The following is a 19,176-nucleotide window of genomic DNA, read 5'->3' as shown; positions in this document are numbered from 1 at the left end:
AAGTTTTTTCAACTTGAGGCATTCAGAGCGCTCCTGCAAAAACATGAGCCGCTCCGAGTGTCTAAAACGCAAGCCCCCCAGGGAGCATTAGCAGCACGCAAAACGCTTATAGAAAACAATTGCCTATAGAAAACAATTGGAAAAAGACGCCTCTCTCTGCAAAAAGCGCGCTCTGTCTGATTGCAGCCTACAAAGGAGGATATAAAAGACACCCACGTGCATGCATGTGTGCATGCATGTGTGTGTTGGAGCTATTTGGCTCCCAAGGCCCCCACCACCAGCAGGAAAACCCATATATGGTCACGGAAGTTGGTCATATATTCTAAACTGTGACTATGGAACGCCGATTGCTACATTTGACAGAAATTTTGCAGTGCTACTGGACGACGGTTGCATCTTGATTGAGTGACTGATTTGCACTGATTCTGTCAACATTATGGCCATGGAGAATACAGATAATCATTCAGGGGTCTTGACTCCAAAGCACATATAAATCTTGCTGATGTTGATTTGCTTATGGCGGCTAGAAAGAATAAGTCTTCCCCTAAAAACAAGACATGATATTCTGGATCAAAAGGCATGGGCTCCGAAGTATGAATGGGATGTGGAAGACTTCAGGGTATTGGGATACTTGTTTGATCAAGGAGCAGTATGGCTTTACACAAGAGAAGCCGAATGAATGCTTCTTCATGGATCTACACCACACATTTGTTTTTTTTGCCAGAGACTGGGATCATTTCAGAAACAAAATTTGTAAAGAGCTAAGTAACTCGAAAGGTGTGTACACAGCACAACACAATGGGATGGATCTGGGTCTGGAGAGACCTATCGTGTAGAAACAGACCTTGAGGTCTGCAACCCTGAATCCTACATCTTTTTCAGACTATGCATGGATAACTTTGTTATTCAAAAGGCACGGAGGGAAACCCCTGACGAGGATTACAAGAGGATTGTGCTTTTTTCAAGAGTAATGTAGCCTACTTCCTAAAGATACCTAATGAATTTTATTAGTGCTCTAAGTCTAGTGTGTATTTGTCCAGCAGGTGGTGCTTACTTTATATGAGTCAAGGGCACCAGCGCGATGCTGTTAGAACCGCAACAGACAAGCCATAGAGACTTTGTGCTTAACCTATGTATTATAAGTACCTACCTACCTTTCAGGGCTTCAGGCAATAAACCAAACAGCCATCCAACTCAAAATGTGATGTTTGTGTAACCTCATTGTTATCTGCATCATAAACACTGTGGTCAGATGTCCAGAGCTGTGTTCCAGGGCTATCATGTAATCTAGGCTATGGGATCAATGATCCCAAACCTAAACTTGCTTTTAATTGTGTCCCCTCTTGGTGGAGGTTTCAAGCCTCAGGATAGAATAAAAACTTAAACTAGCTTAAACTAGATCCTCGAGATGCTTGGCTATAAGAGCAACCATGGGAGCCATGAGAAACAGTACCCACCATGAAAACGAAGGCTGGAGGCAAAGATCAAGGAGGCATGGAGAGAAGTGAGCCTGACAGAGGCCGAGAGAGGTGCAATGAGAAAGCAAGTACCCAAGAAGTACAACCAGGTGCCCATACCTGAAGCACTTGAAACTGCCAAACAAAGGCTCCAAGCCTTGGCCAGCCACCTAAAGAGGTACACGAGAGATAATGAAGCCAGGAGAATAAACCGGCTGATCGCAACTCAGCCTGCGAAAGTGTACGCTCAATGGCAGGGTAATAACAGCAGAGCAGACCCACCAAGACTGGAAACTGAACAGTACTGGAAAAGTATATGGGAGAGGGAGGCATCACACAACAGTGATGCACAGTGGCTGGCGGCTCTGAGAGAGGACCACAGCAACCTTCCTGAACAGAATCCAGTCACCATCACAGCGGCAGACATCCAAGAAAGAGTCTCAGGTATGAAAAACTGGACAGCACCGGGCCCTGACAGGATCCACACCTACTGGCTAAAGAAGCTCACTGCACTCCACGAGCGCCTAGCAGCACAAATGAACCAGCTGCTAAGGGATGGGACGCACCCTGAATGGCTTACCGAAGGGTGTACAAGCTCATGATGCCTGACATGGACGCTCATGTCAGGCATCAACGCGGCTAAGAAGTGGACACATGGATCAATACATGAGCAAAGCACAGAAGGGCATTGGCAAAGGAACCAGAGGAGCCAAACACCAACTCCTGGTTGACAAAACAGTCACCCAAGACTGCAGAACCCGACACATGGGCCACCATCAGTCACCTCCTCTACATGGATGACATCAAGCTATATGCTAAGATCGAGCGGGACATCAACTCACTGATCCACACCACCAGGATCTACAGCTCTGACACTGGGATGTCATTCGGGCTTGAGAAGTGTAGTCGAATGGTGACGAAGAGAGGGAAGGTAGTCCACACAGAAGGGGTCTCACTCCCAGAAGGAACAATAGCAGACATTGAGGATGGTTACAAATACCTTGGAATACCACAAGCAAATGGCAACCTCGAAGAGGTAACAAGGAAAACAGCAACTGCCAAATACCTTCAACGAGTAAGGCAAGTCCTAAGAAGTCAGCTCAATGGCAAGAACAAGTCCCAGGCAATAAACAGCTACGCCCTGCCAGTGATCAGATACCCTGCAGGAATAATAAGGTGGCCAAAGGAAGAGGTACAGACCACAGAGGTTAAGACATGAAAGCTCCTCACCATGCATGGAGGGTTCCATTCCAAATCCAGCACCCAGAGACTGTACGCTAGCTGTAAGGAAGGCGGCCATGGACTAGTGAGTGTGAGAGCCACTATCCAGGATGAAACATCCAAGATCCACAAGTACATCAAAGATAAGGCCCCAACAGATGATGTGCTCAGTGAAATTCTCAGTGGCAGTGGGGAACAGAGGAAGACGTGCTGGAGGAGGGACCATCGTGGTAGGACAAAGCGCTACATGGGATGTACCACCGGAACATAACTGCGGCTGATATCAAGAAATCCTACCACTGGCCAGAGCGGACTGGACTGAATGACAGCACAGAGGCACTCATCATGGCTGCACAGGAGCAGGCCCTGAGCACCAGAGCAATAGAGGCCCAGATCTACCACACCAGACAAGACCCAAGGTGTAGGCTGTGCAAAGAGGCCCCTGAGACAATCCAGCACATAACTGCAGGGTGTAAGATGCTGGCGGGAAACACCTCCAAAGGTGATAGAGAATGACCGAGCCATGATCCTGTGGGACTTCCAGGACACTGTTTTTAGAATCAAGACGTTTCGGCTCCCATCCGGAAGTCATTCTCAATTGTGAAAAAGGGACCGGGAACTCCAGTTGAGAATCCATTTTTCACAATTGAGAATGACTTCCGGATGGGAGCCGAAACATCTTGATTCTGAAAACAGTGTCCAGATGACTACGACTGAAACTTTTTCTATGATAGAACACTCCTGGACGAATGAGGGACTACACCGTCATAAAATAATAAAATATATGACATACTGTATGTTACATGACTCTGTGTTACAAGCCGCAAGAGCTATACCTCATTAAACAAGCCCGAATTCGCTCTCCACGGACCTGAGACACAGCATCATATCTGCCTTCAGAGCAGAATAAAAGCAGTAGTTGCTTGGAAGGTGCAAACACTCAAAATAGGTGGATGCAGTTGGAAGGGTAGACAGGGCCACCTCCAAGTTTAGCTTGGAGCAAGGCACCTCCCAGCCCACCCAGAACTTCATCAAATTGTGCAAAACTTCCAGTGTCGCTGTAACAAAAATAGATACTTCAGGGGCAAACTGTTGAAACTGTTTACTTGCCAAAACACTTTCAGATTTGTAAAACTGCATAATTATGTCCAAAGATACCTTCTTCAATGAAGGTTCTAAAGAACCCTGTCACATGGTGCACCGTCATTTCTCTGTGGCCATCTGATGCATTTGCTCAACATTTCCTTCATCATTTTTCCCATTTTTTAAAAACTTTTTGCCCAATATAAACAAAGAGCCAAACATTTCTAGAAAAAAATCCATTCCCAAGGGGTATGAGTGAATAAGTTATACTACACTACTAAGCACCATCTGGTCCTGAGGAACCTGCACTGCCTGGTCTTGAGGGAACCGCACTGTCCGACCCATCTATATCAAGGACTAATCTGAAAGAAAAATGGGTAGAACCTGCTTAAAAGTGGTAGTAACTCTCAGTGTTCTATGGACATTCTGTTAAGTAACAACAGTTAAGTAACATACATGTCCACAATGTGAGTGGATTCTGGCACTTGTGTATTTTACTACAACCTGTGCTTGTCATTCCGACACGCAGTGTTGTTACAGTGCTACACAATGTACAAAGAAGCTGGCTTGCAAGGCCATGGGAGATTTGACTGTGTTAGCCATGAAGGGTTGCAGTTACCAGTGGAAATCACTGTGCCCTTGAGCAACCCACTTAAACACTAATTCCTTAAAGGATGGTGAACTGTGTTTCTGACCCCTGCTGCAGTCCTTGACCCATACAGGACACATGACACAATCATGGTGGTAGTACTATTCCAAACATGCATTTATCTTACCCACCTGCACACACACTGGCATAACTGGGGAGAATTCCAACCAGATTATCATTCAGGCAAAAGGGACATGTCTGTGAGGACAGAAAGTATAATTTCAAGTATTTAAAACTGAAAGACATGTAGAGATGCATAAGGTTACAGTATGTTAAAATTCAAATATATATTGGTGTAGAAAAGTAGAGAATAAGTACCCCGGTCTTCATGTAGCTCTACTTCCACTTGGTTGTCTTCATCAGACATCAATCTGTAATAATAATGTGTTAATGCCAATGTTGCTAAGATCTCTTGAACAAGTCTGACGTGAGTGAAAGTGTGAGCATACTTATAAATTAACTCAACAAGGAACAACTTAATGCAGGCATTTCTGTCACATCCAAGTGGAGGGCCAGCAGCTCTAGCATGCCAGAAGGGGAATGCTAGAGCCACACTTTTGCAAACTGAGCGAGGCATTTTAGAAAATTTCCTTGATTTTAAGGGGCAAAAGTGTGGTGTCCAGTTCTTCCTGAAGTGGAAAAATGTACAATTTTTTTTTTACACTGTTGGAGACAGATTTCAGCTGCTTCCCTGTGTAGCTCTCAGACTCAGGGGAGGCCACTGATAGCTTCCGTTGACCACTTCCCCCTTGTTTAAGAGTAAGATCATGTTAGTTGTTGATTATATGTTGAAACACTTTACAATGAGTAGTTCCAACCACACAATATGATCAGTAATATACCACAGCTGTCAATTAAAGTATGGCAAATGCTTCTTCACAGTTCCAATTATCAAACTACAGCCATCTCAATTAGCATAATGACAATCTTTAAAACAGATATGCCTTACACTTACACTTTCAGACGACGTGACAAATGGATTCACGCAGATGAAACAAGTTAGAAAGTTACCTAGAAGCCAGCAAACATGTTGGAACTTGCAAGCACACACTTTGTTTTGGATACTATAACTATGCCAGTACTGTCAGCTACCAGTAGGGCCAAACAAAACCCAATACCTGTGCTGGTGTTGACCATAGAGCACACATGTCGTGTGATAGTTTTTGTATTTTTTGTCCATGTAAGTGTTTACCTGTGGCCTTGTGGAACAGCCACCCGGTTAGGGTTGGAGAGAAAGCCTTCAGGTGGGTAGCTCTCCAAGACCGTTGGAGATCTGTGAAATAGCCTCTTCAATGAGTCATCTATACATAAATAGTTCCTGCAATAAAATGACATAGTATACCCAATGTCACAATTGATTTCACCTCTCTGTGGCCCATGTCCTCTGGCACAGACACCAGTCTTTTCCCCAGGCCAGCCTGCACCAGTTGCAGCTCGGCTGATCCCTTAGGGGTAAGTGATGAAGGGCTGTGGAGGACACACAGATTGTGTGTGGGAAAACAGATGCCCTTGGAGACAGTGCAAACCTCCTACTCCCCTTACTCTGCTCTCCCCTCCTATTAAGTAAAGCAGGAAACTGCCTACTTAGAGAGATGAAAATTATGAATATACAATTTGGAGGATGCTGGCCAAACTACATGCCATCTTGGGCAGTGTCTCCCACCCACTCCATGACGTGCTGGTCAAACAAAGGAGTACCTTCAGCGAAAGACTCATCCCCCCAAAAAGCACCACAGAGCGCCACAGGAAGTCATTCCTACCTGTGGCCATCAAAATCTTTAACTCCTCCCTCTAAGTGTTAGTCTACATGACCCTAAGTCATTATACTGGATATTGATCATTAACATCACTGCAATACTTGAAATAATTGTACAATATTCTCTGTTTAATACTGCTGTGCAATATACTCTTTTCAGTTTAAAATTCCCTATTTATTGATATTTATTCATACTTCTATTACTGCTGTGCAATATCCACCGTCTCATAATAATCTTAATAAGCTACACTTAACTTGACAGTTCATGCACTATTACTTGCTACTTGTATTATTACATTGTATTATTATACCGTACATACTTATCATCAACCGGTAAATCCACTTTGTACTTTACACTTATTTTAATTTTATACTTATATCCACTTGGTACTTAATTTATTTTACCTGTATTATAGTGTATTATATTTTGATTTGCTTAGAACTTTTATTCCTGAGTGCACTGACGTGATAGTGAGCAGCTGAAACAAAATGACCATCACCTCCAACTTTATCAGAAGATGCTGAAGTCTATTGTATAGACACAGAAAAACACTGGTAAATAGGTGCATAGCCAGACAGATCCATGGAACCCATTGCTGGTTCACAAATAGACATTGAGTGGCTATGGTAGAACACAATATCACACATGATTGACTGCAATGATCAGTGAGTGAGAAAGAGATGTGGCCTATTATCAGTGTTGAACAATATTTGGAGCTTTACATGCTTGAGGAGGAACAATTCAGGGCCCTTGTGGTCCTATTTGATGGTAGTACTTATCTGCACTAATATGCTCAAGTTTTGGAGCTAGTGGAATCCAGAGTAGTGGTGCTTGGCAAAACAGATTCAACACAGAAAGAATATGAGCTTGAAAGATGATGTACATGGCTGACAGTTCCATACTCTTAACACTCATTTACATTCCACTATTATATAGGTAGGTAGGCACTTTTATAGTTGCAGTGATACAATGTGTAATCAAACTGAGGAAAACCTTGCAAACAAAACACATGTGTTGACTCAGGCAAGGGAAAGAGTGCATAGAAGGCAATAAATAAAGAAATATCAGGTCTAAAGACAGAGTTTAAACATGAGAAGAAATTATATTTTAGTTACACTAAAACACTAACAATCTTATTTTCTAATTTTTGAAAAAGCTGTAAAGTTTTACTACCTGGTCATCTCCTGCTGCACCCAGCCTTCCATGCTATTTCCATGATCATGACTCAGCAATGTAGTGGAGGGGGAGAGGGTTGTTGTACTGGCTCAACCCAGACTAGCAATAATGTAAATTTTCAAGTAAATGTCACTTACAATCAAACAAATATCAAGTCTTACAAAGATATCCGTTTTTGTCATAATTGCCGAAGCTACACTAACAATCTTAAATGATCATTTAGGAAGCTGTAAAGTCCTAAAACCTGGTCATTGAACACTGCATCCTCAACAATGTAGAGGGAGTGGGGGTCATTGTAGGGGGTGCAGTTCTTCTTGCCACTACAGCTTCTGATGGAGATGCCTTGCTGCAGAGGCATCTTGACTGGTAGTCATGTTTTTAGTAATCAACGATAGAAGATTGACCACTACTGACTCCACTTCCTGTAGTTCCTGCGAGAAAAATAACTTCCTGTAATGGTCGCTAGCAAAATGCATTCATAATTTAACATTAAACATTTCATTTAAAATCTGGCAGTAATATTCCTCCATGTCCATTCCTTCATACTGATGCTAAAAGAACAGCACTGAAGATTCACAGTCACCTCTAGTGTCCGTACAGGCAAAGGAAAGTCCTATAGGGCTTTTCCATTGATTTTTTTGGTCGTGCAGTGTCAAACCATGTCGCGCTGATTTGCGTTTCCATTACCAGTTTAAACGCACCAAGCTGTGTTGAGTCACGTCTGAGATGGACCTTCTCCGGACCACATGGTCTACTATCGCCATGCAATCTTGCTTTTCCTTTCGATTTATGAACGTCATCACCGCCGATGCTTATAGTCTATCATCGATACCTCATTGGCTGCAGCTGTATGTCGCTGCGATTCGTCTGCCCGTACGCCATTGGAGCAGTCACGATCTGCTAGTAAACAATACAACTGAGAGATGCAGACTACAGACTTCTACCGCAGCTAACTTAATTCTGAACCGATTTTCATTAAATTATACTGGTTACTTGTTGGAATTAAATTCAGTTACTGGGGGTGGATCTAATCAGCTCTATGCCAAAACATTAGCCTTCAGAATAGCCACAACTTCCACTGTGACTCCAATCTATGAATAGACAAAATCAAGTGTAAATTATTTACAATTTCAGATTTTGTGAGTTTCTCCAAAAATGTCTATTATATTGTTATGAAGCTGCCATGGTTGCTTTTCCACAGACTCCAGTTAAGAAACGAACATCCAGTCAGTTAATCTGTACACCCCGAGACACACATAACTCTCAAATATTTTATTTTCATCTTTATTAATTCACTTTAGACACTGACACATTCAATACAATACTATAATAATATATTAATATAATACTACAATACAGTTCTATAATAATATAGACCTAATCATACAATACTACAATACTATAAACAATTTAGTGTGTCAAGTGTTTGAGACAAATGATAGATATACAGTGCAGTCATATGTAAACATATTGGGCTCTAGAGCAACAAGGTAAGAGTCAACATAGTTTCCCTGTCTTGGACAAACTCAGTTCCTCTCCATCTCACACTTTTCAGCAACAAGTGAATCATAGTATTGTATTGTAGCTAGTATTGAGAAGTCTAAAGTTTTGGGATTGAGCTGATTAGATCCGCCCCCAGTAAATGAAAATTTAATTCCAACAAGTAACCAGTATCATGTTCAATTTCCCACGTCTATAACAAACCAAATTTCACGAAAATCGGTTCAGAATTAACAAAGTTACAGTCGATTTTGTAGTGAAGTCTGCATCTCTCAACACGCATTGCATTGTTTACTAGCAGATCTTGACTGTTCTTCTATGGTGGATGGGCAGTTGGACGTAAAATCACGCCCATTGCTGAGCCTTAAATTGGACTGAACATTGACCCCATCACTGGTTCAGTTGTCATGACAACATTATGGAACTCTCTTATCCTAACCTTGATTAATTCTCTGAGCTCAAAGTAAAGAAACATCAAGAACATCTCTGAGCTTGCTAGCCTAGCTACCTATCGAACTGTAACTAAGTTGCACTTCTATCTAGCTAGGCTACAACAAGAGATTTTAAATAATAGCAGTTAAACTCACTGGACTTTGGTTGGGAGTAGTAGTCATTTTGATCATTTCAGTACATGATAAAGATGCTCCTTGATTGTCAAGTATTGTACTGTAGGTGGTACTGGTGCCAGGCACAGCTGCAAAGAGTGGTCGCCCTGCTGTGGGATAAAAACAAGCTGGAAAACTTAATTTCTTAGTAAGAGGGCAGGGTGGACCAACTGTGGAGTGGGGGGCAAGGGGCTATACCAATGTGCCAGTTAACAGAGCCACTGGATCCCCTCACTGTAGGGGTCAAGCCTTCAGGCCTGTACCATTCTCTTGGTGTACGCCACACATGCACTCGCCCACTTATCAAGAATATAGTGAAGGATGACTCATATCACTTTTTTCCACATCTCTGTAGACCAGTGCCTATGGTTTCCTATTTATACACTAGCCAGTTGTGCAGTCTTTGTGACTGAAGCTCCTGCCATCCGTGCCCCAGTAATGAACCCTCTTTCAAAGTGACTTGAATTTTATGCAAACTTGTTTTTCTCCCCCTATTCAATGTGTACTGGTCGACTATTTCTACAGGGAAGATTTTTTTTTACAGTTCTCCAGTGGTGGAAGAAGTACTCCTTTACTTAAGTAAAAGTATACCACACTGTGAAAATACTCCATGACAAGTAAAAGTTGGTTCGCCATTACCATTCTGTCAGTCTATAATATATATGATTTCCTGATACATTTGGGTCTTCAGGATGAAGCTTAAGTTTTTATTCTATCCTGAGACTTGATACCTCCACTAAGAGGGGAAACAATTAAAAGCAAGTTTATGTTTGGGATCATCTGACCACAATGCTTATGATGCAGATAACAATGAGGTTACACAAACATCATATTTTGAGTTGGATGGCTGTTTGGTTTATTCCCGGAAGGTACTTATAATACATAGGCTAAGCACAAAGTCTTTATGTCTTGTCTGTTGCGGTTCAAACGGCCTACTGCCTGAAGAGCAGAGGCATTGCGCTGGCGCCCTTGACTCACATAAAGTACTGGTGCTGGACAAATGCACACTAGAGGAACACTTCAGCAAGAAGTAGGCTACATTACTCTTGTAGACAAATGCGAAGCAATCCACAAATACACTGGGATCCACAAACACAGATTTGACTGTTGAGTGCTGAGCATTACACAGAATTTGTACACCTGTTGTGAAACAGTGGTTTGAAAATACAAGTTAGAATGTTTGTTTGCAAATTGTGAAGAGTGTATTTGTAGAAATTGTAACTTGTGAAACTGCTAAACAGTGGTGTCAAAATTCTGAAAACAAAAGCGAAACAATCTACAAATAGAATATGTGCCGCATGTGCAGACAAATCATTTTGAATTAATTCAAATTCTGGTTTTCAAGTACAAGTCACTGATTTCGGCAGCAGCTGATGGCCACCCTCCTTTGAGTCTGGTTCTGCCGAGGTTTCTGCCTCTTAAAGGAAGTTTTTCCTTGCCACTGTTGCCAAGTGCTTGCTCATGGTGGGATTTGTTGCGTCTCTGTAAATAATATTATAAAGAGTACGATCTAGACCTGCTGTTAATTGGCACTATATAAATAAAATTGAATTTCTATTTGTGCATCATGAAGAGTTTGTTTGTGGATTGTGTTTTATATTTGTGGATCATGTAGAGTTTGTGGATTTTGAATCTATTTGTGGATCGTGTTTTATATTTGTGGATTTTGAATCTATTTGTAGATAGTGTTTTGTGTTTACAAATTGTAATATATATTTGTCACTTATAGTCTGTGCATTTACAATAATATTGACACAGATTTACCCCCATATAATTGCTCCTTTACATTCTGATTTGTTTTTAAGGACAAGTTAATGATAAAGGGTGTTGATCAAATTTATGAGCTAAAAACGAATTTTGTTTAATGCGTAACACAGTATCTCCTGCTAATAAACTTATTCTTATTCCAAGGCTCTAATGCATAGTAATGTGAAATACCCTATCGACAGAGTATGTCTCAAAAATTTTAGCATTCCTGCAAGGACTCGGGTTTGTAATCAAGAAAATATATTCTTGGGACAGATACCTAAATTTATTGCCCTAGGATTTGTAGGTCATGAAGCGTTTACAGGTATTTATGCACGTAATCATAATTTACATTTAATCATTATGATAGAGTTTTTATGTTTATATGTTGATGGACAGCAATAGCCTTTCAACCTAATTTTGCTAGGAGTAATGCCATTAGGGAATATCATCAATTAAATCAATCAATTAATATCAACAACTGGAAAGTATCTTAAAGTGGTCATATTAGGCTTTCTGGCTTTTTCCCTTTCCTTTATTGTGTTATATATCTTTTTTGTACATTTAATAGGTTTGCAAAGTGAAAAAAACCAAAGTCCACCCGAAAGGGAGTTACTCTCTCCCACAGAAAACACAGCTCCTGAACTGCCTGAAAACAGCTCAACTGTAGTCCAGCCTTTACTTCCATAACGTATCTACATCACTATGTAACACGCTTCATAATGCATGAATTCAGCAGTTTCCACCATCCACCGCCATCTGGTGCTGCTATGTTTGTTGAAAAATTTGCCCAATTTCACCCTCTATGTCTGACAAGCTCTTGCGGGGATAGGAAGATTCATAATCATTTTCACTGTTGCTTTCATCGTTTCTGATTACAATACTGCATCGTTTTGATTTGTGCGCATGTTTACAAGCCATAATTAAACCCTACAAAATAAAACAAGCAATATCAGACACAAATTAAATGTTTACCATATGGTTATACACACTTAATCATTTACCTTTACAAAAAATATATCAAGCATTTCCTTTATCATCCCCACCTTCCTTCTAAGATACACAACCTCTCTTACAGTTTTATGGCATTTTCTTACTTGTTTTAACGCAATACCAGCTAATTTCTTGGCATTGTCTACTACAAGAGTCTTTGTTGCTTTACATCTTAGCAGTTGCGCCTTGTTTTGATGTCGTCGTTTGACTCTTACTCTTTGTACCAATGATGTGGTGCGTTGTTTCTTACTGTGAGCAGATTGTTCATCCTCCAAGGGAAAGTTGTTTTCGTCCCATCACTGTATGTGGGAATTAGTCCAGTTTAGCAGACATGAAGAGCCTGGAGCTTCTGAGCTCCTGGGGTTGATAATTCGGCCACCTCTCTCAAGTCCTGCGTGTCACAATAACTGATTCTGGATCTTCTGGAATTGATCAATCCTGATGTTCAAAAGAGCCAGGCTCTCAATCTTTTTAAATAATCACATTCTGACATTGTTTCATTTACTATGTTTAAAACGATATATTTACCTGTATCAGCTTTTGTCTGTTGAGGGAAGGACAGTCTCCTTTTGCAGCTTGGTATGTAGTTTGTTCTATACCTAATATTTCTCCTGTATACCCCTATTTAAGCATACAACATACAAAGATCCATACACAAGTTAAATCATGAATAGTAATATTGATTGTGTCGTAGGACTGTTTTCTGAACCCAAATGCAGAAACTCACTGAACACAGCTGGGTTTAGTTGGAGGCTGCTGCGATCCGGCAGAGGCAGGGAGTGCTGGCTGCTTTGATCCGGCAGAGGCAGGGAGTGCAGGCTGCTGCGATCCGGCAGAGGCAGGGAGTGCAGGCTGCTGCGATCCGGCAGAGGCAGGGAGTGCTGGCTGCTGCGATCCAGCAGAGGCAGAGAGTGATGGTTGCTGCGGAGGCTGCTGTGATCCAGCAGCGGCAAGGACAGTGTGCTGCTGCGATCCAGCGGCGGCAAGGGATTGGTGCTGCTGCGATCCAGCAGGGACAGGGTGCGGCTGCGATCCAGCAGAGACAGGGGCTGCTGCGGAGCAGGCGAGCAGCTGGGCAGCAAAGCAGGTGGGCAGCTGGGCAGCGGAGAAGGCGAGTAGCTGGGCAGCGGTGCAGACGAGTAGCTGGGCAGCGGTGCAGACAAGCAGCTGGGCAGGTTTCCCAGAAGGCGCCAAGACAGCAACATGTTGAGGTGCCTCCTGGCTAGCAGGCTGAGGTGCTGACTGGAGACCAGCAAACCGGGGTGCAGGCTGCCGACTGGCGGGTCGGGAGTCAAGCCGGGAACCGGGAGCAGACACAAAGATCTTGGCCCACTCAGGAAGGGAGTCCCACAGCCAGGGTGTGCGGGAGACAGCAAAACGTGCGGCAGCTTTGACTGTCAACCTGGACTGCTCACTGCTGGCTGTTCCCCAACTCTCCAGCAAACTAGAAAGGTCCAACAGTTCTAACCTAACTCCAAAACACCTTATTTTTCACAAGCTTCTTCATCGAAATACTAAAGGTCCAAAAATATTAAGTTTATAAGTTTAAATTATTAATATTAAATGAATAAAAGTTTAACCAGAGAATGTGACTCCTGAAACTGACGTGAAGCGGTCAGTAATGGAGAAGACGTCTCACTCTGTTGGCGTTGGAACTACAGAAATACTCAGTCCACTCACGGTTGTACCGTGGTGTTAAGGGTGGAGCTTCTTCCCTTACAAAAGATCTTTGGCAGACTACAGACACTGGCTGCAAAGATCACTTTAACCAGACAACAGATAAGTAGTTGTCCTGTTATCATGTTACTCACTGAATTAATTAATGACAGCTGATATGACCTGCTGTTTGTCATTTGACATCCTGAATGTCAGAACTCAGCGGTGCACCCAAATCATTTTTCACATTCACTCTAGAGGGTGACACAGGAGTGGATTATCACTCCTGTCCCATCTCACACACACAAAAATACTCCTGTCCCATCCCAATCCTGGAAGAATGACTCCCATCCCATCCCGTTCCCGATTTTAAAAAATATATATATCAGAAAATAGCATTTATTCATATTAGGACTGTATATTTGTAGCATGAGCAACCCCAATCCTAATAAACATTTTGGATCTTTATTAATTATAAGAATTAGACCTTTTCTGAAAGCTGGCTTCTAAGTCATAAACTAGGCCTGTCCAGAGACTGATAAGCCTTCACCAGCAACCTCCTCTGTCCCATGACCTTTGCCGGAATCAAGTCACTCATGGAAGGTTGAATGACAATTTCTCGATTACGACAACGTAAAAAGCAAGTAGCCTACTCACCCATCTTGATCTCGAGTGCCCAGCTGATACGTGGTTTGCTTACATGACAACAGACAGTGAGAGAGAGAGAGTGTCCGATGTTACTCGATGCAACGCGATCATCAGACAGTTGCATTCAGTAAGGATACGGTGTTAGATTATTTCAGTTTTCCCTGAAACATTTAGCCTTATAAATAATTTCCAATGTTCAAAAGACACCATAATCATCTGGGTTATTCAATAAAGAATTCACAATCAGAATATCAATAAATACAGATGCAAATAAATAATATGAAGGCATTCTGCAAGTAGAAATGATCTCTGTGCCTCTGAGCAGGACACAGTACACAGTATAAATACAGAATGCAGCGTGTTCATCATGTGCAGGTGTTAAACAGGTAACAGGCTGCTGCTCTGGCAGTGATAACTGTGTGGCTTTATTAGTATTAGCACAGTACACATTTGTGCAGACACAAACTCAACAAAAGTCTCTCTATTAAAGCCGACTGACGAATGATCCAGCTGTGATCAGCTGCTGCTGTCATCAGAAACGGACGTTGCTTTGTGTGACATTTCAGAGAAAAGGACGTCTAATTTCTCTTACAGCACGTTTCCTCACTCCTCGCATGGTCTCTCAGTTAGTTAGAGGTGCTGTACTGCCTTCTTTTCAGCTCACTCAGAGGTCACCATGTGCATTATGGTGTATGCCGTTGTTAATGGACGATGACATTATGCCACACATGGCACTCAGTAGACTAAACAACATTTGTCTAAAACCTGAACATTTCTTCAAATATCATCAAGTGTAAGGTTAACATCAACTGTAAAAGATTTTCAACAACCACTGAATACAAGAGTATCACTCTCCCAATCACTTTGTTTATTACCTCCATAGTTAGGGTGATGTATTCTATCTATACAGTGCTGGATTTGTACAGTATATGAACTGTAATAGTGGCTTTACACAGTCTTACAATGACCCAGGGGTTAGACACACGTAGTATTGTTGTCTTATGTCATGCATTCAGATTGTGGGATGTGTCTCCTGTCAGAGACTAAAGCCCTCCCTGCCTGTGTGTGCTGTGTCAGGTGTGTTGTACCTGCAGTATGGGGAGGAGACAAAGCAGGTTAGGATGCTTGCTGAGATCAGCAGTCAGGACGCTCTGCGGGCTCTGTTTGTCACTGCCTTCCCCCATCAGCTCACCATGAAGATGCTGCAGTCTCCCAACATGGCCATCTACATCAAAGACACCAGCCGCAATGTCTACTACAACCTGGAGGACATCAGGTGAGATCCTTTTGATGCAGTAATTAGCCGTTAAACTGGTGTACTGAAGTACACCAACATGTGTGCCTCCTAAATTACTGTAATACAAAACAGGGTGAACCTAAAATGACATATGTACGCACACCACGTCCGTTAATGTTCCATTTCCTTGCTACCCGTTCATAATGCCAGGATATATGTGCATTAACTATGTTCAATCAGAAGTAGGTTGGCTGACAGCTTCATTATAGCATTAGCAATGGCAAGTTTATTTATATAGCACATTTCTTACACAGGGGCAATTCAGTGTGCTTTACATAAATAAAAGCAAAAAGGAACATCCATGTATAAAATATAATTAAAAGAAAGTACAAAGTACATAAAATAGTAATTAAAAAGAGAGTCATTAAATGTTAAGTTAAAAGGAAGTCTGTCCTTGCCACTGTCGCCAAAGTGCTCGCTCATTGTGGGAATTGTTGGATCTCTGTAAATAATATTATAAAGACTATAAGAAAAGTGCAATGAGATAATTTCTGTTATGATTTGGGGCTATATAAATACAATTGAATTGAATAAGTAATATAAAAAGAAAATACATAAAATAGAATCAAAACAGAAGTTACTTCTGTTACTAATACTGTCATTATTATTTCTATAGCTGTCATTCCTATTATTATTAATTCATTAATATTAATACTATTACAATTCTACTATTTAAAAAATAAATAAAAATCTAGGTGGTATTTGCATTGTGCAGAATTGAGTGTTTATATCTTTTGGAACACCAAATAGAGAACTACAGAGCAAAGGCCTGCCAGTAGAGCTTAGCTGTAAGACCGAGACGTCACTTCCCCGCTGGGAGTGACTAGAAGTCTACTTTAGGGTTAAAGAGTGTTACACATAGAGTGCAAGTTTTAGTGCAATTTGCATACAGCGTAACACCTAAATGCTGCTTCACCATGTTTAGTTTGGACTCTGGGCTGTACTATAATAGCTTTATTTATATAGCACCTTTCAAAAATAAAGTTACAAAGTGCTTTACAATAAAAACATATAATAAAAGTTAATAAGATCCAAAACATAAGATATATAACAAGATAAAATTATTTGAATAGTTACAATAAATACCATCAGTTAAGAAACATCCATAAGAGAAAAGTGAGTCTTAAGAAGAGATTGAAAAGAGGACACTGAGTTTGCCTTCCTGAGATCTTCAGGCAGGGAGTTCCACAGCTGAGGGGCCCGACAGCAGGGGCCTGTCACCTTTAATGACTAGTCGAGATTTTGGAACCATTAGTAGGGCCCTGCCAGAGGATCTCAAGCAGCGATCAGGCTCATAGGGAGTTAGCAAATCACAGATACAGGCAGGAGCCTGACCATGGCTTTAAAAATGAGCAGTAAAATCTTTCATCATCATAAAACGCACAGGTAACCAGTGAAGGGCAGCAAGGATCGGTGCGATGTCGCCGCTTCTCTCAGTACGTGTTAAAAGCCTTGCACCCACACTAGAGGAGAGATTATTAAGGGTGCTAGTACTGGGGCCACAAAAGAGAGGAGCACGAGAGGAGGAGGCATCTCCAAGCACTACAGAAAAGGACCTGCTTGACAGATAAGAGATGGACCAATCCAGAGCCACATCACTGATGCTGACATAGTTCTTCAGACGGCTGATTAAGACATTGTGGTCCATTGTGTAAAAGGCTGAGCTGAGGTCAAGGAGAATTAAGATGGAGCACTGGCCAGTGTCGGCTGCTAGCAGTAAGTCATTGGTGGCCTTGACCGGAGCAGTCTCAGAGCTGTGTCGGGAGTGGAAATCAGATTGAAAATTTGATTGTTGTTCATAAAAGAAATCAATGGAGTGGAGAATTTTTTTTCTAAAATCTTGAATAAAAATGGCAGCTTAGAAATGGCTCTAAAATTATTTAAAACAAAGGGATCCAGAGAGGGCTTCTTTAAGAGGGGGTACTGAACTCTACTATCGTTTACGTTACGTTTACCACAGAGCAACCATGATTGAGAATCACTCTTAAAATAATTATGTACCTTTGCCTTTTTGTACAATTTCCAATCTTTTGTGTCCGAATCAAATGTTTTATGGTCACGATTCATCTCGTAGTTGGTTGGCTTAGTTCCAGGCTTAAAACTCTTTATATAAGGATTTTCTGAAACGTCAATGGAATGAATGAATGGGAAATTCACTTCTGGAACCGGAGCCATTAAAAAAGTGGGTGGTCACTGTTGAGCTCAATAGACCACCCAGATACGATCAGTTTGATCAGAGAATCCACTGAACTTCTGTCTTTAATTCTGCCCAGATTTGATAAGTTTTTGATCTTTGGAAACTTTAACAGCCATCTTTGCAGCCCTGTTGACTCGCTTGGCGTGGAATACTTAAATGTCATAGAGTCTTTTAACTTATCATGTGCCCTGACTGGCCCTACTCACTCAAGTGGCCTCACTCTTGATTTGGTTTTATCCTACTGTGTAAAGATTGCTGATATGCAGTGCGTAGACACTTTTAACTCTATTTTTAACATGGTGTTGCGTTGTGTTTCTTGTGACTCAGGCCCCAAAAACTTGATCTAGAACTTTTAACTCATCCTCTGCTGCTAAATCTTAGATGTAATTGCTCCCTTCAAAACTAAAACATCTAGTCGCCTCTCGATGTCCTGGATAAAAGATAGTCGGGTACTGAAGCGAAAATTTGCAGCAAGGTGGAGCATCTGTGAGAAACCTCCAAACTCAGTTAATTTTAAGACTTTTAACACAGAGGTGAAAAATTCTCACTACTTAATTCTTAATACTTTACTTCTCAAATAGAAAATAATCATTCTAATCCAAGTGATCAACATTGTGAGCTGTGCCATTAATCCTTCCCGAGGCCCTTTTTTACATGCTTTTCCAGAGAAGTGCAGTGAGTTTCTTACCTTCATCACTCAGAAGATTTCATCTATTGGACGTTGCATTACTCCAGATTCTGCAGTCTCATTTGGGAAGCCCTGTACAGGATTCCCTCTGCTTATGTAATACATTTTCTCTCTAAACATCGACTAAGATTGTAAATAAAATTAAACCTTCAACTTGTCCTTTAGATGTTCTTAGTTTTTAATACAGTTAGTTCTGCTATTTAGCAAATTCTTAACAACTCTCTTTGGACAGGTTCTATTCCTGATTTTGTTTTATGAATCTGCTCATGTTCAACAAAAGCCATCACTTGACCCCACTGGTCTTAACAATTTTATGCCGATTTCAATCTGGTTAGAGGAAAAATCCTAGCACATAAACTGCTCTTCTTAAGGCCATGAATGCAGATTCTGGCTTTCACTCCATCCTTGTTGTTCTGTATCTAAGCGCAGCCTTTGATTCCATTGGTCATGACATTCTAACCATCTTGAAACCTGGGTGGGCATTAGAACCACTGCCCTTTAAT

The 19,176-nt window shown here is 41.5% G+C and overlaps 1 protein-coding gene across 2 annotated transcripts in view; it reads left to right on the top strand.

Annotated features, from left to right (window-relative positions):
* Window positions 1–19,176, top strand: part of si:ch211-207d6.2 (sickle tail protein) — a 211,124-nt gene that overhangs the window by 89,729 nt on the left and 102,219 nt on the right. For both annotated transcript variants that reach the window (XM_044218727.1, XM_044218728.1), the window contains exon 4: window positions 15,569–15,767. In XM_044218727.1, the coding sequence (XP_044074662.1) occupies window positions 15,569–15,767 (199 nt within the window). The remainder of the gene's footprint in view (window positions 1–15,568; window positions 15,768–19,176) is intronic.

The sequence above is a fragment of the Siniperca chuatsi genome, linkage group LG13, assembly GCF_020085105.1.
Source record: "Siniperca chuatsi isolate FFG_IHB_CAS linkage group LG13, ASM2008510v1, whole genome shotgun sequence".
Classification (NCBI taxonomy): domain Eukaryota; kingdom Metazoa; phylum Chordata; class Actinopteri; order Centrarchiformes; family Sinipercidae; genus Siniperca; species Siniperca chuatsi.
Note: the sequence above shows the minus strand (reverse complement) of the source record. Positions and strands in the feature narration are given on the sequence as shown.